Source organism: Trachypithecus francoisi, unplaced genomic scaffold (genome assembly GCF_009764315.1).
Source record: "Trachypithecus francoisi isolate TF-2019V2 unplaced genomic scaffold, Tfra_2.0 Lachesis_group14, whole genome shotgun sequence".
NCBI lineage: Eukaryota > Metazoa > Chordata > Mammalia > Primates > Cercopithecidae > Trachypithecus > Trachypithecus francoisi.
Window position 1 is genome coordinate 38,255,140 of NW_022681459.1, and position 24,299 is coordinate 38,279,438.

The 24,299-nt window shown below is 47.0% G+C and overlaps 1 protein-coding gene across 1 annotated transcript in view; it reads right to left on the reverse strand.

Moving 5' to 3' along the window:
- Positions 1–23,425, reverse strand: part of CACNG2 (calcium voltage-gated channel auxiliary subunit gamma 2) — a 143,723-nt gene extending 120,298 nt beyond the window's left edge. The window contains exon 1 of the mRNA XM_033232837.1: positions 22,040–23,425. Within this exon, the coding sequence (XP_033088728.1) occupies positions 22,040–22,250 (211 nt within the window). The 5' untranslated portion in view covers positions 22,251–23,425. The remainder of the gene's footprint in view (positions 1–22,039) is intronic.
- Between the last annotated feature and the right edge of the window lie 874 nt (positions 23,426–24,299).

A 24,299-nucleotide genomic window follows, 5' to 3' on the forward strand; every position in this document is an offset into this window, starting at 1 on the left:
ACCACCACCACCACCATCACCATCACTACCACTACCACCACCACCACCACTACCACTACCACCACCGTCACCATCATCACCACCACCAGCAGCACACCTGAAAAACCCTGATTCTGGCCTTTATCTCTCAAATTCTTTTCTTTTTCTGTCAACTTCTTTATTTATACATTTATCCATTAAAAAGAATGAGAATGAAAAATAGAAAAATTATTCCTTTTCATTATTTTAAGAATTTGTATCTTTTTCATGCATGAGAGGCTAAAGATCTATCAATCATCTATCCATCTGTCTGTCTATTAATTGATTGATCATTTTCTTTTGCTTGTTGGTTGTATTTCCATGGCTCTTCCCTTTTAGTTTGTCTTCATCCCTCCACCTTCTTTCAGTTGGTTTAGCGCTTGGGACCTAAAAGTAACTGATGCAGCACTTTAGAATATGGAGAATGCTTCCAAGCCCTCACAGAGACTGGACCTTTCCTACCTGGTGATAGCATGGAGAAGAGCAACTACATGATTTTATCTCTTTGTGGGAAAAGGGGTACATCTTTTTATTCAGAGTCAAAAGTTTTTAAAAAGGAAGAAGACAGGAAATCTGAATCTTTGGTCAGCACCTGGCGCTTTAGCATAATGATCTGCACATTGTTGACATCCTGTAAATGCTTACTGAATTAAATTTGAGCATCAGCCTTTGGGCAGGAACATAATTAAATCCATTTTTTGGGGGGGGTGGCAGCCACTTTTATTCCAAATATCTTTTTGGGTTACAGATCTTTTTTTTTTTTGAGACGGAGTCTCACTCTGTTGCCCAGGCTGGAGTGCAGTGGTCGGATCTCAGCTCACTGCAAGCTCCGCCTCCCAGGTTTACGCCATTCTCCTGCCTCAGCCTCCCATGGGTTACATTTTTAATTTCTCCCACCCTTTCCTTTTGTCTCTTATCAAAACTCATGACACTGATGCTGAAGTAAAGTTGACCATTTGTGTTCGGAATCCATTGGATGGACTAGGGTTTAAATCCCTGCACCACCAATGACTGACCTGAAAAAAAAAATATCTTGACTTCTTTTGGCCTTAGTTCTCTCACCCTGTATGGCAGGGTGGTTGTGGGAATTGAATGAAAAAATGACTACACAGTAGATCCCAGGGGATCCAGCCCATGGTAGCTGGATGCATGGCATGTGTATGTTTCCCGTAGATAATTACCTCCCCCACTCTCTATTGGGTCCATTTCTGGTACAGCCAAAGGATGCCAAGGCTGCATGCTCTCAGGGACCAACTCCCCCTCTACCATCAGCCCATCTTCATGATGCTCAGCCATTAGGAGACTCAGAGAATTGAACTGGGGAAGTATAACAGCAAACCGGGAGGCAGAATTCCTGTGTGAATTTCTGTTCCTTTACACACTGCATGAATGCTACGAGACAGCTCATTTCTAAGCTGCGGAGGGTTCCCACAGCTTGGCTGAGACTTGGGGGAGAAGACGCAGGGCTTGAAGGCCCTTGCAGGAGTGCAGCCAGTGAAGAGAGGGAGTCCCAAAAAACCTGACTCCCACCTCTACCCCTGTTAGCTGTGGGACTCTGGCAAATCGCTTAATCTCTCAGCGCCTCCGTTTCCTCCTCTGCAGAATGAGGATAAGAAGCCTAAAACAGATTTTGCATGGTGGTTGTGAGGATAAAATAAAACCTTTGGCATACAGGAGGGTGCTCAATAGGTAGTGTTTTTCTTCCTTTCCTTCCCTCTCCATCCTCTCCTTCTTTTCAAACACTTCCTTTGTATCTTGTATTCCACCCCCCTCCCAGCTTTTTCCCAGGTTTCTTGAATCAAATTTTCAGATATGCTGGCTACTCAATGGTGGCTTGTATACAACCTGAAGTTCTTAGGAGGATGGACACTAAAGAATCCAATAAGTGATAAACGTTAGACTGCATAAACAAGAATAATAACAACACAATTATTTGGGATCATTATTAAATCGTGAGACCAAATGAAGCCAACATAATCAGAACTGAATCGAAAGTCAGTAGAGAGTCACACCCTCTAATTTGTTTGAAGATGCCACCCTGGTTTATTACTGATGCTCAATCATACAGTTATTTAAAGGACATCCGGACTGACAATACTAATAATGGTGACAAATCTTCCCGGCATGGACGGCTCTCACTTTCTTTTAATTGAAGGGAAGCTATGGAAGTGTTTTCCTTCATTTAAAAAAAATCTTCCTTTTTTTTTTTTTCCTCAGGCCATCTGTCTGGCTATTAAAATCCCATCAGCTTCATTGCGAGAACACTTACTTCCCCCAGGCCTGCCATCCCAAAGGGGGCTCTTACAGTCAACTAGCTCATGATCGCTCCGGGCCTTCCAAAGGGAAAGTGCATTTGCTCTCAGCGCTTCCTTTGCAGCATCCCGTCTTTCTTTCCTGGCATCTCATTGCTGCATAGACAAGATATTCTGTGATTTATTTCCAGGGCCCCACATTAATACCCAGAAATTAGTTTATATCCGTAACTATGTGTTAATTCATTCAACTGTATAAGAAGTAGCTATGCCTCTTCTCAGCAGTTTAGGGTCTAACAAGACAGTGCTGGATCTCCCAAATAAACACTCTTGGGTCAAAGTGCAATACTTCGGGATTAGATGATGGTGGATGAAGTCCTTGGATCTAAGAGACTGAGTCAGGACTAAGAGTCAGAAAGGAAATGCCTGCATTCTCTCTGACCCAGCACCTGGGTTCCTCAAACCTTACACTATTTCTCTTAGGCTTGTGAGTCACATTATCCCATCCCTTCCTATATACCCCCAATCCTTTTTGTCCTTATTGTGATGGGAGACAGTCATTCCTGTTATGACAAAACTGCCTTTCCTCTCACACCCAGGTATGATCATTATGGAGAAATCCCACAGCTTCCTCCAAGCAAGTACTTCTTCCTACCAGAGGTAAATCCTATGCTTGGAAGGCTCTAGGGTGGAGAAAGAAATTCCTTTCCTGCTGATTGACAGGGAGAGCTAATTCCTCTTGTTCTGATGGTATCTTGAGAGGGGGCATCTCCTGAACACCCTGGAGGAAACCAAAGGGAAAATCCTCCAGTACAAATCAGTGTGTCAACAAGGGAGGCAGCATCTCTCTTTCTCTCTCTCTCTCTCCCCCCCCTCCCCACCCCCCAGCTATCATCCACACCACCATCCTTTCTAGATGGAGGAATGGGCCAAATTGTAACTAAGAACCAAGGGCTCCCGATGCCTCAGAAAGGCCCTTGGATTCCAGGCGACTTCTGTGAATTGGCCTCTGACCTTCTTTTCACTTTGTATGCCACTGTCTCTTTTATCACCTAAAGAAAAAAGCTGATGAGCAATGGAGCTGAAGAGCCACCTATCTCCATGTCTTTCAAACATGGTTTATCAGTAGGAACGATGCTTTTGCAAAGTGAATGGTGGGCCATTGTGGTATCTGAGATGAATTTAGGCGCTGTAGGGATGAACATTTAAATAGGTTTAAGCTGAGTATTTTGAAGGCGTGTTAAAAATATAACTAGTGAATCGAACCAGTGGTTTCTTGCTTAGGATGAAGCTCGATTTAAACAGGGGATTGATTTAAAGATACGTGTTTGAGGCTGTGTGCAGTAGCTCACACCTGTAATCCCCAAAATTTGGGAGGCCGAGGTGGGTGGATCTCTTGAGCTCAGGAGTTTGAGATCAGCCTGGGTAGTGTGGCGAAACCCCATCTCTACAAAAATACAAAAAAAAATTAGCCAGTGTGATGGTGCACCCCTGTAGTCTTAGCTCCTCAGGAGGCTCAAGTAGTAGGATCCCTTCAGCCCAGTAGGTCAAGGCTGCAGTGAGCCAAGATTGTGCCACTGCACTCCAGTCTGGGCAATAGAGCGAGACCCTGTCTCAAAAGAAAAAAAAAAGTAAAAAAAGATATGTGTTTGATTAATAACAGCATGGGTGGTGGATTTAAAACAACAGCACTATCTTTTGATTTAAAATAACAGCACTATCTTTTGGGTCTCCACTCGGTATGCAAGTCCTTTATACAGATTTTATTTTAATTTTTATAACACACTGCTTGAGAAGCATTTTTATTTCTGTTTTTGTGCGTGTGTGTGGCGGACAGGAAATGGTGGTTCAGAGAGGTGAAGCACCCGGCCCCAGGCGGCAGAGCGAGTCAGGATTCAAACCCAGGCCTGTCTGATGCTCAAATCGGGCTCTTTCTGCTGGATCACGCTGCCCAATCAATCTGGGAAGAAAGTAGGGCAGGAAGTGGTTGGGTTCTAGGGAAAATCTATTGGTCCTGGGCTGCGGTGGTGTGTGGTCCTGCCCTCTGAGGCTCTGGCCTGTAATTTTAGCCTAGGCTCCAGCCACAAGCTTTGTGGCTTCCTCACATCACTCAGTCCACAAATATCCATGCCCCGCCTGGTTTCTCTGTGTCTCACAGAGCTCTCCCTGGGCAGCGCTTCTGGGGGCGGCAGGGGGTGTCTCTCCCAGCCTGGAGGCGGGTAGGCCTCTCTCTGCATCCTGCTGCTGTTCCTCTTCGTTCTGACCAACTGTCGTGGACCCTCTGGGCTCCAGCATTCCATCTGCTCTGAGAGGGGCCCGCCCGCGCCCAGGCGGCTTCCATCTCTCCCGGGGAGCCTCTGCCAGCCTTCTCACGCTCTCTCCCCACCCTGTGCCACCTCGCTATGCTCAGCTTCTGCCCACCGTCATCCTTTCCACCAACCCACCTCTGGCTCCCATCCTCTTGTGGTCTGCAAAGCCACTGACTTAGACCCGGGGTGGCAGCTGGCTTCATTTACCCCCGTTGCTCTGCCCCCACCTCACCCACACCACGCCTTCTGCCTCTGGCCACGTCCTGGTAACACTGGTGTCAGGCACCTCTGCTGCCGAGGCCCATTGGGAAGCCCCAGAGGCACAATGTTCTCAAGCCGGAAGACAGGCCCTTTGAAACAGACCTTTCCGGCCGGGTTCTTATGTTCTTCTGTGAACTTAGTCCTCAGGGGAAGGATTCCGCTGTTCCGGCACCGAGGCTGGGAGAGCCGCCTACCCTAGAAGCGGCTGATTCCACTGGAAGCCAAGGCACAAACTAATGTGTTCCTCCCTTCCTCCGTCCATCTTTCCATCCTTTCTCCTTTTCTTCTTTTGTTCATGATTACTATCATTATTTTTGCTGAGATCCTACTATGTGCCAGGCCCTGCCTTAGCTATTTAATTCCCACTGAATGGACTATCCGCATTTATTCACCAAGTGTGTGAGGTGTGCCAGGCACTGTGCCGGGCAGCCGGTCACAGAGGTAAATGTGACACCATCCCTGTCTTAAGGGCTTTGCCACCTGGTTGAGGAGACAGAGACTTGAAAACAGAGAAGCATAAGGAAGTGTCCGCATCTTTGCCGGCATCTGAACTGGGAGAGGCTGCAAATGTCTGAGGGTGGAGCCCTTTGGCTTTAGAGGCCAGCAGGAGAAAGGGGAGAGTGGCCACCACTCCTGGCATGGATGGGCCCCTGTCTAATCCCTTCACCATGTCAAAACGGACACCAAGGCATACCGAGACAACAGCAACAGCTCGCTGCCACAACCCTCCCCAGATATAAAGGCGCATCTCTAAGCAGATGACCCTGTCACAGGGCAAGTCCAGAAGAAGGAAAAACCTCCCTTTCTCAGTGCTATTTCAGGCTTCTCTTTGGCCAAATCCTGCTGCTCTTTCATGCGGAAGGGCCCTTGGGTTTGAAGACTTTGTGGGACAGATAGGGAAGCCCAGAGCTCCCCTAAAGGTATCAGCTGGGATGTAATGGGGAGGAAGGCAGATAAACAGACACAGGCTTGCAATGGTCCTGCCTCCCAGAGGTAGGGATTTTATCCACCCTCAGAGAGGCAGCAGCAGGGACTGTGTCCCGGAGGGAATGTTGCGGTGGTAGAATGGCACAGTGCCTTCCATCTCACAATTATGAGTAAGCTGCTACTATGTGCTAGGCACCGTGTCGGGTGCTGGAGACCCCACACTACTTGCTGCCTGGGACCCGGGCACATGGGTTCTAGTCCCTGCACTGCCACTTGCTGACTCTGTGGCATAACCAAGTCCCTTCCTTTTTGGGCCTCATGTTCTTCAAAGTCAAGGTGAGGATTTGGACTTAGATGAGCCCTGTGGAGTCGCCGCTAGTCAACTTCCCTCTCTCCTTTTCCCATAGCCACAGAAACTCGAGTTTTCCTCCAGTCATGTGGCCACCTAGAATAAAGGTTACCTTTTCCAGATTTTCCTGTAGGTAATGTGTGGCCATGTAGCAAACTTCTGCCCAGTGAAGCTAAGGCAAAAATGTTGTGTGATACCTTCCAGGAAGCCTCCTTAGGAGCCAGGTGACCGGTGCCCTTTTCCCTTGTCTTTTTGTGCCATCCTCCACCTTGATCCATGGGGTGTGAAGGCAGTGGCTGGAGCTCTGGCAGCCCTACTTGACTGTGAGGTTGAAGGATCCACTGTGGGGGTGATGGAGTGGGGAGCGGGCAGGGGTCTGCATTGTTAACTGGTTTGTGGAGCCTCCAGACCAGCCTTGTACTTTGTACTTGTACTTGTACAAAACCCCCACATTTGTTTACTTGAAAGAAAGAAACTTCTTGCTTTGTTTAAGCCACTGCTAATTTTATTTTTCTGTTACTTATCATCAGATCTAATCTTTCTTGATACAATCTCTAAAAATCTCTTCCAGGTGTACTATTCCAAGGTTGTGACACTAGGTTGTGAACAAACTCTTTGTCTTATTTAAACCACCGTGAGTTTTATTTTTCTGTGACTTATGGTCAAATTGAATCCTTCCTGGTACAAGCTCTAAAGTCTTTTCCAGGTGTGCTGTTCTGAGCTTGTGGCATTAGGGGAGTCCTTTGGGTAGTCACTCCCTGTGGTTGGCAGAATAACAGCCTCCCAAAGATGCCCATATCCCAATTCCTGTAACCTGTGAGCGCACCACATTGCATGGGAAAAGGGATTAAGGTTGCAGATGGAATTAAGGCTGCTAATCAGCAGACTGTAAGAGAGGGAGATTATCCTGGATTATCTGGGCGGGCACGTGGTAATCCCCAGGGCCCTTAGGTGTGAGGGGGGAAGCAGGAGAATCACGAGAAGGACTCTGTTCAACAACTCTGGCTGTGAGGATAGAGGAAGCAGCTACAGGCCAGGGAAGGAGGCAGCCTCTAGGAGCTAGAAATGGCCAGCAAGTAGATTCTTCCAAGGCCCTCTGGAAGGGACACAGCCCTGCCCACACCTTGATTCTAGCCCAGTGAGACCCAGGTTAGACTTCCAACATCCAGAACCGTCAGATAATAGGTTTTTGTTGTTTTAAGCACTAAGTTCATGTAATTTATTACAGCAGCAATAGGAAACATGCACTCCCACTATTGCCTAACGGGTAAAATGAGAATCCTAACACCCATGTTATAGAGTGCCATGCACCTAGGGAAGGTGACAGACATGTGGTCCTCAGCTCAAGGCCCAGCACACAGGAAACTCTCAAACAGTAGCTCTCGGGGAAAATCACTGTTTCTTCTTATACATCTGGTCACCTCCTTTAACCTTAAATGATAATATTAGCTGAAATGGGGTGGGTGCAGTGGCTCACATCTTGTAATCCCAGCACTTTGGGAGATCGAAGTGAGAGGATCGATTGAGCCCAGCAATTTGAGACCAGGCTTGACAACATAGCAAGGTCCCATCTCTTAAAAAAAAAAAAAAATTAGCTCAGTGTGGTAGTGCACACCTGTAGTCCCAGCTACCCATGAGGCTGAGGTAGGAGGATCGCTTGAACCCAGCAGTTTGAGGCTGCAGTGACCCATGATTGTACCACTGCATTACAGCCTGAGTGACAGAGTGAGACTCTGTCAAAAAAAAAAAAAAAAAAAAAGTAGCTGAAATGAAATGGACTGATAGAGGTGCTGGGACTGAACTAATGACTTTCCCAGATCTGTGCACTCTGAATTTATTTGGTGCCTGGGAAGAAGGTGGTTATCCTCATGGTAGAGGCAAAGAAACGGGCCCAGCCCGCCAGTGGCAGGGGTGGGATTTAGATCCTTGTCTGCCAGAACCCACTGGTCATGCTCTGAAGCCTTGCATCTCAAACTGTGGTCTGCAGACCTGTGGCATCAACCTCATCTGGGCACCAGAAACGGAGTCTCAGCGTCTACCTGGAGCCCCAAATCAGTATCTGCATTTCAGCAAGATCCCCAGGTGATCTGTGTACACATTAAAATTTGAAGGTGCTGCTCTAGACCAAGTGCTCTGCTCTCTCCTTAACCTCATCCTTTTGGGAACAGTCTTGGGTGATTCCATTTTCTTCATCTGCTTTGGGCCTATCTCCTTTGTCCTACTGTTGGTGAACTCCTATTCATCCTGCAGAACCCACTGCAGAGGGCACGGCCTTTAGGACCTCTTTCCTGACCTCCTTAAATAAAGTTGCTCTCTTTTCTCCCCTTTACTTGTGCCTTCATCAAGTCCCTGAGCTCACTGGTAATGGTTTTGGTATCTGCCTGTCTCTTCTAGGCTTTGGTCTCCTTCAGAGTGGGGGCGTGTCTTCTTTCACCCAAAAAACATTTACTAAGCACCTACTGTGTGCCAGGCACTGCTCTCAGTCCCTGGGCTATGGCAAGTCAGTAAGACAGACAAGGACCCTGATCTCATGGAGCTCACATTCCAATTAGAAATAATACATACAGTAGACAAACAAATTCAGAGAGCATAAAATCCAACAAAGAAATGAAAATCGGCAAGAGAGACCGGGAAGAGGAAGGGCAGACTCCCTTCGGCAGCTGATTTGTTTCTGTGATCTGTGAACTAGCACAGAGCCTGGCTTACATTAAACATTCAAAAATTATCAAGTTAAATCAGGTCTGACCATTCTCTGAGATTCAAATGACAGGTCTTTAAGTTAATATTCTTTCTGGGCAATTACTGGGCAATTTTTCCTACCCAGAAAATGAAAATTTCTCTCTTCTCCAGGAAGCCTTCCAAGGTAGAAATGAGAAGTAGTAAATCTCTCCGTCCTGCAGCAGGTCTCCCTCCCATCTCTCTGCAGCCAGCACCAACAGCGTGGCCTGTCGCCTTGGCACCTGGCAGTCTGTTATTGAATAAAACATGCCACGTGGCTGGTCACCACAACAGGGTGTGTTTCCCGAACTGGGGTCAAGGTCAGAAAATGTCAGCCTCTGAAAGGGAAGCTGCCAGGGTGGCCTAAAATGGGTGAGCATCTCTCTCTTTAAAAGCAACAACTCACCCTGGGGAGGTTCTTTAAAAGGGAGTAGATGAGGCTAGCCTTCCACCTGAATCTTATCAGCAGGCCCTGCTCAGGAATGTGGGATATTGATGCATTTATTTACAGATGCATGGCTTTCTTCTTCCCTCTGTCTGTGTGAGCTGCTACACCCTGTCTGCGCTGCTGTCGTTTTAGTTCTGTCTTCAGCTGTCAAAAGACAAAGACTCTACCTCTAATTTGCCACAGGCGTAGAGGAGGATTTGCAAACTTGGACGCCTACAGAGGCCACGCAACGGCCACGCACGGTGGAGCGGAGCAGCCATGTAAGCCACGTAAGACACTCGGGAGCGGTGGGGACTTGGGGGGAAGTGCAAGGCACCTGCTACACGGAACAGACATCTGCTGCCCAGATCTTGCTGATGGCTGCCAAGCAGGGATAGGGCTCAGGGTTACACAAATCTTTATGTTTTTTTTCCCAAGGGAACCAAAAATGTGGATTTTTATGAGAAAGTTTTCCATATGTAGAACATTTGAGGGCCAAGCACAACTCACTTGCCAATCAACTGCTAGTGTCATAAATAATAAACACACCACTGGTAATGACAGCACCCGACATTTGTCAAATGCTCGCTGTGTGCCGGCGCCTCGGTAAGCACTCTATGTGGAGCATCCCACCAAAATTTCACAAGCAATTCGGGAGGCAGACACAATGATTATCCCCGTTTTACACGTGAAAAATAGACTTAGGCTATATTGCTTGTCCAAGGGAGCATAGCTCATAAGTGACAGGGGTGGGATTTGAACCCAGGCTGTCAGATGTGAGCTGACATGAACTCCAGGCCTGGCTGGGAGAGAATGCATCTTTATAACAATGATGACGATGATGGGAAAAATCTGAGATTAAATATGCATCATAATCCCACATGTCAAGCTTTTTTCTGTATTCACTCACTCATTCATTCAGCAAACACTGAGCAATCTCACCATATAATCATCCCTTTGTGATGAGGTCTCTGCTCAATCTCATCCCTCGTTACTAACACCTTCCCCTACCTCTTCTCCCATACCTGGTTCTCCCACAATAGTATAAACCTCAAGTGGTCCCCTAAACACTTCATGCTTGTTCACACCTCTTCCTAGGACAGCACCTGGTACATGGTAGTAACTTGGCAAATTTTGTTGAAGAAATAGATGAGGGAACTCATGGTCTAGAGGAAGACACAGGAATGGAAACAAGCAACATAAGAGGTATTAGATGCTGGGATCTGGAGGGAGCTGACCCCAGGTGGGAGGGAGCAGGGTGGGAGGCAGCAGGGAGAGGTGACAACTTCACTAAGTCCTGGAGACAAAGTAGGATGTGGCTGGGAAAGGGGTCTTTTGGCAGAAGGCAGGGGAGAGGGAGTATCTGTATTTACTTCTCCGCCTTCACAAACTGCAAGGAGACCGATGTCCTTGCATTTTGAAGGACCTTCTGTTTTCAAAGCAGTGAGGAAATCTGGCAGCCCCTTAACTTTTCCCCGCTCTGCCCTGGGTGAGGAGCATATCCTAATCTAAGCTCAAAATGCTGAAGACTTCATCATGCCAGGGAGTACAAACAGCCTTTCTCTTCAGCATTGCCCTCAACGTCTGAAAGAAATGTATTCATAGACTTGGGGGCCAACGGAAAATGAAAGATATAATTAGTGTCACAGAAGGCTGTACACAGGTTTTGAGGTTGGACAGGCTGGGGTTGGAATCCCAGCTCTGCCATTTGCTGTGTGACCTGGGGCAAGTTACTTAACATCTCTGAGCCTCTTAAGATGGGATTAATGGGTATCACAGCACATATCTTCAGAATTGTGAGGATTAATTAAGAGCCTCTGGAGAGCATCTAAAACAGTGCTTAGCACAAAGGAAACGCTCAATGAATGAATACTTATTATTATTGTTGTTAGTATTAGTACTGAAGTTATGGCAGAACAGTTGTTTTGCAGGATTACCTACTCTGCAAACATGGTAGAGGAAAACTGGAGACAAGCGCTATCAACACTAGGGAAAATTCAGGAAGGAGAAAGGATAAAATGTGTCCCTTATCAGAGATAGAGAGATCCAGGTTGGGGGAAAATATGATAGAAAAGAGTGCATACATCCTTTAAGCAGAGAAAATGAGGGAAGAGAGCCATGGGGCAAAACTGGGATAAGAATCGGTCTAGGGGTTGGCAGTGGCTGGTCTCCAGTGAGTTTTGCCTGGTGCAAGGTCAGAGAGGCTGGCACTGGGGCATTGAAGTTGCATGATGGAGGGGGTGGCAAAACAAGGGGTGGATTCTTCGTACAACGAGGCTCCAGCAACCACGCACCTGGGATCTTGTACCTGACCCCTGGCATGCTTGTTAGCAGAAGAAAGGCTACCCAAGGTCAAAGAAGTTTAGGAGAGAGTGAATGAATATAGTGAATGAATATGTCAATAATGGGATGGCACTCTGCAAAGGCAAACCCAGGGCTGCTAAGTAAGTGCCTCTGGGCCCAGAGGTAACTAACAAGGATTGCAATCCAGAGAAAAGATGACTGCTTCCCAGCAGGCAGTGACTTATCAGCTTTTATGGCAAAGCTGGGGCCCAGGAGGCACCCCAGAGGACCTCCCAGGTTGCAGGGGAAACACTTGCTTGTTATCAAGGGTTTTTCAGCATGTGATTTCAGCCAAGCTTAGGAGAAAAGACTGGTCAATGGATGCCTGGAGTTTTTGTTTAAAAGCCCATCTCCTTCACCAGGTGGGCAACTCCCTGAGGCCAGGCCCCATCTCTTTATTCGTTCATTTGACACCTAGCTCCCAAGCACTTTCTTAGTGCCAGACATTAGACAAGACTTTGGGGAGATGGCGATGGACAAGGCAGACATGGTCCCTGCCCTCATGGGGCTTCCAGTCTTACAGGGGGACTCAGGTCAGAAACATGTATGTGCTAAAAAAATAAAAACAGAAAGTTAAAAAAGAAGCCAGGCACAGTGGCTCACGCCTGTAATCCCAGCACTTTGGGAGGCCAAGGTGGGTGGCTCGCCTGAAGTCAGGAGTTCAAGACCAGCCTGGCCAACATGACAAAACCCCGTCTCTACTAAAAATACAAAAATTAGATAAGCATGGTGGCATGTACCTGTAATCCCAGCTACTCGGGAGGCTGAGGCACAATAATCGCTTGAACCCAGGAGATGGAGGCTGCAGTGAGCCGAGATTGCACCACTACACTCCAGCCTGGGCAACAGAGCGAGACTCTGTCTAAAAAAAAAGAAAAATAATGTTAAAGAGGGGGACAGGACTGGGGGGGCTACTGTAGACAGGGTGGTCAGGAAGGCTCCTTGAGAAGGTGATATTTGAATAGAGGCTTTCTGTAGCCACATATTTGTAATGGCAGGGCCTAGCACATAGTAGTGTTTAGTCATGTTGTTATGCTGGGAAATGAGAAGAGAAGGGGAGACAGGACGTGTCTCTATTGTACATCACTTACAATCTCCCTTCTCCCCTTTACTCTCTGTTTACTACGTCTAACTTAGTGCAAGTCACCTGGTCACTGTAACCACCTTGTCACCTGCTCAGCAAGTCTCACCAGCCCAACCCACTCCTCATCCCATCCATTAAGCCCTCAACAACCAGTGACCTAGACAGTGGAAAAGCCAGTTGTGATGATCCTACCTGGCTTCCTACCTTTCTGGGCCTCCCTTTTCTTTCATGCTGAAACACAAATGTCTCCGTGAGGCATTTTTGTGCCTTTGGGGTCATATCGATGCTGCCTTCCAGCCTCTTCCCTCTCTGCTTTCTACCTTCCATGGGACCATTGGCATTGCCCATGCCCAACACATGGGCATCTGTTTCTGCACATGCGGTTCCTGCTGTCTGAAGTGCTCTTTCTTTCCTTAGCTTGCTCACCCGTACTTTGCATCCTTGAGAACTCAGTCCTCCCTGGCATCCCTTCCTCCCCGATCCCTGTGCTCCCAGAATCCCCTGTATGTACATTTCATGCTCTGCAGTTATCATCGTCTGTTCACTGGGGTATCTCCTCTACTAGACTAAATTCCTTGAGGGCAGAGATTGAGTCTTTCAACTCTATCCTAGAGTCCCACACAGTACCTGGCAAATACTCGGGAACAGTTGTTGGAAAAGAGCAATCATCACCCTTTTCCTCCTCAAGCAAGTTGCTGGTAAGGCCACATTCTGCTCTATGCTGCTTCCTGAGTCACGGGGCAGGCACCAGCTGCATGCTGGAGAAATCCTCTGGGCTCTCTTAGCACCCTGCCTACGTTTCTTCCTGCTAGCAAGATAGCTGACTGTCTTCTTTTGATTCTAAGGCATGTATTTTAAGTTGCAAGATTTTTGAAATTAGAGTGTATTTTATAATTAATGTGGAACATTAAATTTGTCGCCCTCTGCCCTGAAGGCTGTTTTTTGGTAGATAGGTCATTTTACAATTGGCTGTGTCTTAGAACTGAGCGAATATGGAACTGGGAGAATAAAGCCTTTTATGTACCCAGGAGAAAGGACTGGGGGCTGGCTAGGCCGTCGCAGTTCACCGGCAATCCCACAGCTGGTGACACGCATTTCCTAGCATTGGGGAGCACAGTTAACATCTCTCTTATTCCTATTTTCAAAAAGTCTGGTGTTATAACTGAGCCTCATTCAAATTGCCGCTGAAATCCCCAATAATCCTAACTGATTGTAAAAGATGCCAAGAATCTCTCTGAATCTGTGGGAGGGTAATAAGGAGAGGTGGCACTAGGCTATGGGGCTGTCTCAAATGTCTAGGATGAAACAGCACTGTTTTGCAAGGTTCTTATTCTTTAGGGTCCCTGCTAGGCCTCCCCTGGAGGGTCTTGGAAGCGGGGTTAGGAACTTGTTCACCACTGCCTACCTAGGTTTCACACAGGGTGGGCATCCACTATCAACACATTTTTAAATTTAGTTGATTGAAAGTTATTTGAGTCTATTTCCACCCTTTTCTGAACTGTCATGGGTAGTTGAGAAGCCTAAGAAACCACTGTATTCAGATCGGTGTGGAAGCAAAAGCAGCATGGCAAAGAAGGAAAGGAGCCAGGCACAGTGGCTCACGCCTGTAATCCCAGCACTTGGGGAGGCCGAGGTCGGAGGGTCACTTGAAGTCAGGAGTTTGAGACCAGCCTGTCCAACATAGTGACACCCAATCTCTAGAAGAAACTTAAAAATAAGCCAGGTGCAGGGTCGGGCGCAGTGGCTCACACCTGTAATCCCAGCACTTTGGGAGGCCAAGGCGGGTGGATCACGAGGTCAGGAGATCGAGACAAACATGACGAACACTGTGAAACCCCGTCTCTACTAAAAATGCAAAAAAAAAAAAAATATATATATATATATAGCTGGGCGTGGTGGCGGGCTCCTGTGGTCCCAGCTACTCAGGAGACTGAGGCAGAAGAATGGCGTGAACCTGGGAGGCGGAGCGTGCAGTGAGTGGAGATCACACCACTGCACTCTAGCCTGGGCAACAGAGTGAGACTCCATCTTAAAAAAAGAAAAAAAAAAAATGAGCCAGGTGTGGTGACTTGTGCCTGTCATCTCAGCTACTCCAAAGACTGGGGCGGGAGATCACTTGAGCCCTGGAGTTCAAGGCTGCAGTGAGCTATGATCATGCCACTGCGCTTTAGCCTGGGTGAAAGAGTGAGACTCTGCTTCTTAAAAAAAGAAAAAAAAAAAAGGCAGAAAGAAAGGAAAAAAAAAAGGGAACAGCTGCTCCAATCCTTACAACAACTATAAAGGCAGGTATTTTTATCCCCATTCTGTAAAGTAAGTATAAGTCACAGAGACAGAATCGACTAACCCAAGGTCATACAGCTTATAAGCAAGAAGCCAAAAAACATAACAGAATGCGACGCTTTAATAAGACTAACAAAGCCCTTTAGGTCCTGACCACTTCCACTTGCCCCTCCCACCCCATCCAGCATCACCTCCCTGCCACTCCCCCACCCCCCACCCCTCTTAGTTTCCTATCCACCCTGGCGTTCTCTCCGTACTAGTCTCATTCCTTCCTCACCCATCTCTGGACATGCTGCCCTCCAACCTGGAATGTGCTTTCTTCGTCTTTTCACCTGGGTTAACTCCTATTCATCCTTCAGATCTTCACTCCCATCTCACCTCCTCAGGGAAGCCTTCCCTGGTTAGCTACAATCCCAGTATTGTGAGCTCACGTCTCATGCATCTCCTGTGAATAGCGCTTATCAGAGCTGTAATTTATATATATGTGAGATTATGTGAATTGGGATTCAAATGATGTGAATCGGAGTTCTCCAAGGGCAGTGACCCTGAAGGATGCTGCTTCCTATGATGTCCTCACCTCCTGGCCTAGTGCTTGGTGCTTTACAGGGGCTCGTGAAAGATTTCACCAATAAAATAAATGAGTGAAGGAATTGCCCCATCTCTGGCTGTGAGCTAACCTGGAAACTTACAATGCCTATTGCATTTGAATATGGGTTTTTGACCAAAATACTTATATTTGAGGTTAAAAGGAGACATTATATTTTGATAACATATTTCTTGCATTATCAGTCTGGATCTATTATCTTCTCCTCCTATCAACCTGAAAGTGAACACTCAAGAGAAGCTCTCCCCCAGGATCTGTGACAGACACTTTAGATGGTGTGGAGGGAGGAAGGTGTGGCCAGGATCTATTTAGAGGACTTGTACCCCTGGCACTTCCTTCTCAGTCATTTATTTTCTCCCCAAGCACTTTTTGTTTCCATTATCTTTTTTATTATTGTCCTTTATGCATTCAGTCATTCTCCCTCTCTCTCTTTCTCTCCATCTCTCTCTCCCTCCTTCTATCCATCCCTCTTTTCTCTCACTCCTTCCTCTGTATTAAGTTCATTATTTATTTTTTAGAATGTTAAAAAAAAATAATGCTTTGGCCACCACAGCTCATCATGCAGGAAAAATAATCCTTTGGCAATATGGAGGGACCACCCTTTCTGAACACCCACACTGTAGCAGGCAGTAGTCATGGGTTCATTCATTAACAAGGTAGACTGACTTCTTGCACTGTCATGGTTGCTGTGGGCACAGCAATGAGCAGAACAGATGAAAATCCCTGCCCTCATGGAGCTGACAGTCTAGTGGTGAGAGACAGACACCACATATAATGAGTAGAGGACAGAGCGTGCTACAAGGCAGTAAGTACTCTGTACAAATAAAACAGCAAAGGGGGATGGATGAGGAGTGTAGGTGGAGATTGCTGATTGCAATTTCAAATAAGGTGGTCTGAGAAAAGGGAGGACAGACATCCACTCATTTAATCCCTAAGCCAGCAACTGCCCTTTGAGGAGGAGATTATGCCTCCTTTTTTTCCAGATAAGGAATTTGAGGGTTAGAGGGGTTGAGTAGCTTGCCCCAGATCACACAAGGCTGCAGTGCAGGAAACAAACCCAGGTCTGTGTGGCATCAGTTCTTTCAACGAGACCACAAAAACTTCATCTGAAAACTTCGGTGAGTTACGTAGGATGTAAATTTGCTATTTTCTGAAAATGCTTGAAAACATAAACCCATTTACACTGAGGACATCTCCCAAATGAAAGGACAAAATAAAAAGGCACATGGTGAGTGTGGCCTGAAGTTCAGGGTTAGAAATTGACTGCTGCATTTCCTTAGACTCAGCTACTCAGCTCACAGGCGGTGTGGACCAGGGCACAGTTGTCGTCACCCTGAAAGGTGCAAAGCGGCTCAAGATGGCAGCTAGGAGGGAGGAGTATGCACGGGAGTGACTGGGTTGGGACTCATTCTTCCTGAGATGCTCAGATTGAGTGCTCAGTGAGGGATGCTCAACAAAATGCAGACTGGATAGAACAGTGTTTATTAGTGAATATAAGTGGGAGGCCACCTTGGCTCGGGTCTACTGCCCAGAGCCCTCTGGAGGCTTTCAGAGTGCACAGGATAGGGGGACAACGTAGCTCGATGAGTCATAAGGAACCTAGATTCAAGTTCTGGCTCAGCCACTGCCTGCCACATGACTTTGGTGTGTTGTTCACACCTGTGAGCCTCATTCAGCTCACCTGGAAAGGGGAAGCAAGGGCGGGGAGTGTGGTGTGAACTGACCAGGACTCCAGGTAGAGGAGTCAGGTTTGGCTAACATGGTGAGAATGGCTAGGAATGCTAGGCCTCGCTGTACGGAAAAGCTACTGATTAGAACCAAAGCCTGAGGGAAAGTTGTCAGGGTTCTTTGAATTGGATGGGAGGTTTGTGAAAGAGTAGAAGGTTCTACCGGAGCTAAGCAGGGGTGGCCAATTCTAAGGCCTCCTCTCTGCTCAGAGGTGTCTGTTCTAGGGAATATTGATTTCACACTGAACTTTGGTATACTTTAAAAGCAGAAAAGGGAAGAAAATCAATTGATTATTTTTTTTTTCTTTCCTATAGAGGCTGTGTGCATGGACCATTTTTCTTTACCTTTCCTTGAGTAATTTGCCTTCACTATAGCCAATTAGGAGCTGTGCAACCTCAATGACTGACTCCTTTTGAATTCACTTATCTTATAATAGTGAATTCATGACTCATTATTATTCTTATAAAAAAAGAAGTTCCAGGAAGAACAAACAAATCATTCTGACTTCTGCACCCCCTTCTCTCCCTCTCTCCTTTCTCTCCCTTTCTCCTTCTCCCTTTCTCCTCACTCTCCTCCCTCTTTCTCTCTCTCTCTTGATCACTTGGTTGTCACATGTCCTTATGATGTTTGCATTCATCTCGGTAATTTTAAGAATTTCTGCATCAATCCGTTGATAAATATTTCTTATGCACTTCCTGTGTGCAAAGTACCTAAAGAAAGTCAAATTATCTTGGGAATTATGGAGCAATACTTGTGCAGTGTGAAGACCTGTTAGTACCCTCCAGATTCAGCCCACCCATGCTAGAAGGCAAGTGTGTCTGGGAAAGGCTATTGGCTTTCCTAAAATAAAAGATGCATCCTTTTTCTTTTTCTGCAGAATAAGAGACCCATGGCTGAGCTGAGTGTGGAGCACTGTATCACCTCGCAGGCCATCATGAACTTGGAAAAGACAATTTGAGACCATTGAGATACTTCTTGCTCAAAGAGAGCAAGGATGTAGAGTGGCTGGCAGAGCCCCCATGAGCAAGCATCCTGGTGGGGGCAAGACAGGAGAAGCCACTGATGGATGAGGAGCTGAGATAGTCAGCAGAGGGAATCTGACAGCCTGGACAGAGAGTAAGATTTCTGTTCTGCCTCACAGTGAGGCGAAATGGACAGAGGGGGAGAGAAAACACGGAGTTTGCTTCCTCTGTGGACCACATTATGCCCGCTGTTGGCTCCACCTCTGCAGGTCTGGAAATCCTTTGGGGGAGCCACAGAGCTAGGACAGAAGGGAGGAAGGCGTAGGAGAGACTAAGCACCAAGAGTGAATTTCTTGCTGTCCCTGGAGACGATGTTTCCTTTAGGTGACAACAGAGGTTAATATCCTGAGCAGCAAGTCACCAGCAGCCTCGAGACACCTTGCTTGAACAAGCTGTTTTAGCGTCTTGTTGTAGATTTCATTGAACTCTTCTCTGAGAATAATTCTCTGAGCCAATTCATCTCTCCATGCAGAGATTCTTAATTCAGCTTTCTTGAAAAGTTCACGAACTTCTATCACTCTCCACCTACCTGTATCCACATACACACTGTCCTCTCCCACCCACGCTCCTCAAATCCCCCTGAGGACACCAGCCTGCTAGGGATTTCAAGTTCACACACACAGACTATTCAGTCTGCAGAGGGAGAAAATAAGGGTGGTGGTTTTTCCCCTGGCCCTTCTCCCCCTCCCCCTGTGCCTGTCCCTAACAGGTGGTCATGTCTCTTCTCATTCTTCAGCAGACTAGTTAATTTCAAAAGCAGCCTTAGAGGCAAGGACTTTTTTTTTTTTTCTAGTCTTATTTTCATCAAGAGGTGAACGAAAATAATCACCTCGAGAGACAAAAAGCACTAATGAAAACCAGAGAGCAAAAGAGATCAGAGGAAGACAGGGTTGGTTTTCATCTGGAGTCATTAGCGGCATCTTAGAAAGAAGACGTGAATTCTGTTTGCAACTTCTGTGGATTGGGCAGAAAATACAGATCAAGTGGTTAAGGGGTGGGGGGTGGGGGGATCTTTTTTGAAAGTCCAATTTTTCACACACACAGAAAAACACAAGTTGAGGGAACCCAAAGCACTAACAACTTGATCTCCATAGAAAGCAACCCCATTCTGAGTGCTCATAAAAGCAAACAGACTGCCAACCCCCAAGGACTGTCTACGCCAACTTCCAGAAACAACTGAACTTACAGCCTTTGGAGATCAGTGCAGTCTTTGAAAATAAGAGGCTTACAGTCTCCAAACCACTTCCTAAGTGGCCAAGGCCCATCTTCCTAAGGTGGTCCCAGGCCTGCAAAGCTCAAGTTGACAGAGGCTTTGGAAATTAAAGGCCAGGTCAAAAGCAGGCCTGGAGCTCCAGCCCTTCCTGCCCCGGCCATGGCTACAAGTGGAAAGGGAGTATCATCCCTGAGGAGAGCCTGGCAGTGCCCCACAGTACTGCCGCGGGGCAGCGAGGCCCCAATGGGGAGTGTGGCCCAACCTACAGTGCCTGTGCACATCATACAATCCTTGGGAAGTGTTGCAATTCTAACCCTTTACAGACGATTCAGGGAGAGAGGGATTGTGCAGCTTGGAGAGAAAGTTGAAGGGGGTGGGCAGCACATTTGGGGATGTGGACATCAAACAGATGGAATTTTAATGAAAATATTTAAGCCTTTTTAATGCATGAGTGATATAAAACTACCTCAAGTCTGTTTGCCTTCTGGGAATTACACAATGTTTAAAAGATCACAATATTAAGAATTTGGAAATAAAATGCAGATTTAGAAAAGTATATTTATGGCAACCCACCCATTTCTGGGTGTATTTACACTAAAACAATGTCTTGTCTCTCCTCTACTCTCTTGGCTACCTATCTCCCTCCATCCATCTAACTAAACTCCAAGGAAAGCAAACTGCCACTATGATCATTTCCCTAAAGCGGTCCTCATTCACTTTGCTTTTCTTCTCTTTTGGAATAAAAGTCTGTCATAAATGTTTAATTAAATAGAAGTCTTCCCACTGTTAATGACTAGCTGTATGAAAGGCTTTTCATTTTTTTAAGGAGGGGGTGTGTGTGTGCGTGTGTTTAAAACAGTCCCTATTAATTTCTTGATATTGATTCTCTGGCTGGGGAAGAGCATATAGTATTCAGCATAGAGCTCCTCTGCAGAATATGTTAAAGGCAGCAGTTTGGATTGAGAAAGGGCACCAAATGCAGTATGCGTCAAATAGACCATCGCTCAATGAAGTCACTTAGCTATTCAAAACATGTTCAGCCATCACTCAACCGTTTGCACCAAGAATGTTGGGAGGGGGGCATGGGATTTGTGCTTGTTCCCAGATATAATCATTTCCCAAAGAGTGGCTTTTGCTCAGTTTGGGTCAGACCCTGGGGCCACATCAGTTTCTCCCTCACCCATCCATTTCTCTCTCTTCTCCCCCATCCCCTGGTCTCAACTCCTTGCATCACCATCCCATGTCGAGCTTAACAAACAATCCTGCAGTCCCTGCTTCCCGACGCTGCCTCAGACGGCCTCCAGTATTGGTTCATATCAGAAGCAAAGCACATAAGCCTTTTTTTTTTTCCCCACATGGAAGCATATGTATCTTTCTGTGCTCGTCTTTCTATGGGTGGCTGTAGCTTGCACACACAGACATATATAGCCATTCAAATGCAGTCCCTCATATTAAAGTCTGTTGCCAAATGCAGGATGGATGACCCACAGGAGGAGTTTTTTTCTGTGCTTATTAATGTGTCCCAGAAGTACATGCCTTCATCCATAGCCTGATCCCCCAGCCTTTACACTGTGGTGGCACCTGTGCTCACAGCACAGACACACATGCCTCAACACTCCGCAAGATCAAGGCAAACAGCTGACACCCCCACTCCCCCCTCAACCTCCCCATGCCCTCGCCTCCCTCCCTCTCTGCCTGCCTGCACAATGTCTGATTCTCAAGCCGGCTGCAATGCTGACTCTACTAGCTTCTGGCTAACAGACATGTCACTCTGTGGAAGCCTAACCCACAAGTGAATTGCTGTTTATTAGAACTTGGGCTTGTTTCCTGTGAGAGACGTATGTATTTTTAGACTTTGTAAACGTTAAAACACACAAATACACACACGCAGCCAGCCACCTCGAACGATCTGTGTGGCTCATAGACATTACGAAATGCTCTTGAACTCAGCTTGAGATCCTGGAATAATTAGGATTTACCACATAAGGATTCTTAGAAACAACATATTCTTTTTTTTAAATAAGGAGATTTGCAGATGGTGATGCATCTAGGACTTTTGGGGAGTAAGGAAAAGAGGAGGGAAAAGGGAAGAGCATTTTTGAATTCTTCATTGCGAAAAGAGAAACAGCACAGACAGAAGCAATTATTTTACCCTCTCATAGATGGCAATGCTAAATCGGATGGTAAATCCTAATGACTCCAAAGCAGGCAGAACACCTTTGACTTTTAAAGACAATCTCTTGTCGTTTTCACCATGTCATAGATTATTCCATTGAGGATGTTTGAGGGGAAGAGGGGTGGTGGAGGCAAGGGAGTAGAGTATGGGTTTTGCTTATTGATTTTTTTTTCCCTCTGAAACTAACCCAACCAACCTTGATCGGTGGTGGAAGGAGTGAACTAAGAAAATGGTGGAATGTAAAGGGGACTTATTTGGAGGAGGGTGGGGGGGGAGTGAAAGGGGAGGGGTGGGGTGGAGAGGGGGGAGGAGATGTGAAGTCAAATACCTTCTAGGCAGCAGGTTCTCCATAATCCGGAATGGGTCATAACTTCCTCGTTCTTTTTGCTGGTTTCATTCTCACTGACACTTTTGGTCTTGCAAACCCCTCTGGAGTAGAGCCAATAGTCGGTTCCCACAGCTATGGTCATCAGGCTGAAGGCAGCGAAAGCACCAACGGTGGTTAAAAGCATTTGAACACCTCGATCAAACAGCCCCATAATTCTTCATTATATAAACACCCAACCGACTTCTGGTTCTCGGGAGAGTGTGTGTGAGGGTGCAAGTACTAAAGCCAAAAATAAATAAATAAATAAAAATAAAAATTATTCCACTACTAATATAATGGCTATATGTATGAATAGAGAATATGGAGAGTTATAAAAAAAGGGAGGTAAGAAAGCTCACGGAAAAGAGTGTAAATTATAAAGATCACACGGGAAGAGGCTTGCCTTTTGAGATCAGAAACTGTTCCAGTTGCAGTGTTTTTTTTTAAAAAAAAAAAAAAGAAAAAATAAAAAGACACCCCCCACCCCCCCAAGTGAGATGCCTTAATCTCTTTTTCTAAAATTCTGGTCTCCAGTTTCCATATGTGATAGCTAATTTGGAGATGGCTTCCACAGTGAACCAGGGAACAGCCGAATTCTCAACACCATTTCTCATGGTCGGGACCTAGACAGTTAGAGATTGTAAGAGCCGAGATGCAACCTTCGGTCTTCGTTCTCGGCTCTGCGGCCTGCGCCATGAAAATCCTTTGCTTCGCCAGTTCTCTTCCTTGGGGGGTCTCGGCGCTTTCGTTTCAGACCAGACTTCCCAGTATTCTGTAAGCCCTTGAGCTCAGCTGCACAGGTGCAGGGGTCTCGCTTTCCATGGTTTTGCCCGGGCAGCAGCGGCGGCGGCGGCAGGGCGGGCAGAAGCGGCGGCGGCGGCGGCGGCGGCGGCGGCAGGACGAGCGGCGGTGGCGCTTATTGTTGTTGGTGGCGGGGGTAGTGTTGGCGAAGTGGGGGAGAGAGGGGGTTTCTCCCGGAGAATCGAGGCGGGTTTCCCTCCCGCTATCTGCAAAGCTCCTGGAAACGAGGGAGCCGGCGTCTTGCTGCAGGGTGGGCCGCGCGCCTGCCCCCCACTCGCTGCCGGCTGGGCCCCCGCGGAGGCGCTCCCACCTACTGCATTACGGGTGGTGCTGAACCGGACAGCTCCCTGCGCCGCCCGCTCCGCGCGCTCCCCGGCTCCCAGGGCCGCCCTCCAGGAGGGGGGCGCGGGCCAGAGTCCTCCCTCCCCGGGGCAGCAAGGCCAGCGCAGAGCGGGGGCCGCCTTTCCTCTTTTTACCCCTCTCCCAAATCCTAAAATGAGCGCTCTCCTGGGCTCCCGGGGCTTACAGGAAGGCGTAGCTAGAGATAGCTCGCTCGCTCGCTCGCTCTCTCTCTCTCTCTCTCTCTCCTTCCCTCCCCCCTTGGTGTTTCTTCCAGCTCAGCCTCCTTCTCATTCCATCTCTACGTGCCCAGAGCTTCAAATACAACCCTCCCATCACAGTCAGACGGGCACAAAACTTCAACGAGCCGTTTCTCTGCCTGGAAGCGGCGAACATGTAACCTGGACGGGTAATTACAAACACGTCTTTACGTGTTTTTTAAATCATTGTTTTCACTTTTCTTTGCTGGGGATTTATTTTGTTGGTCCGTTAGCTGTATCTTCTTTCGGTTTTCCTCTCTCCTCTCTGTCTCTCTCTGGCTTACCAGGGGGTGAGCATTGCTCTGTCTGTGTCTCTGTAGTTTTCCGTGAAATTCCAAATCTTGCTTCTATAAGCAGACATTTTGGAAAGATTATTCGTGGAAAAGGGTGCAAAAGGGCGACTCGTAGCTGGGGCTTGAGTAACGATTTTCATTTCAAGGATAAACATGTTCTCAGGGGAAGTGGGTGAAATGTGAATCCTTCTAAGTATCCTAAGTCATTCATAAACTGGTTTGGAAGAGATAAAAAATCTTCCTTCTATGAACACTGGAACACCGAAACCCTCCCCTCTTCCTCAGAAGAATCATTGTGGGTTAATTACAGTGTCGCCTCTCATTTCTCTTATGTGCAACTTTTCCTTAATGTGACCTCTGGTAGAAAGAAGCACATTAATTCCTGCTGCTACAGTTTACATTGTTTTCTCTGATCACTTTTATAGTTAAGTGAGTGAGAGCACATGAGGCACGATGGGGGTGCATGTTTTTGATATTTTGTGTGTGTGTGTGTGTGTGTCGGTGGGGGGAGGGGATCCTGGAGAGGAT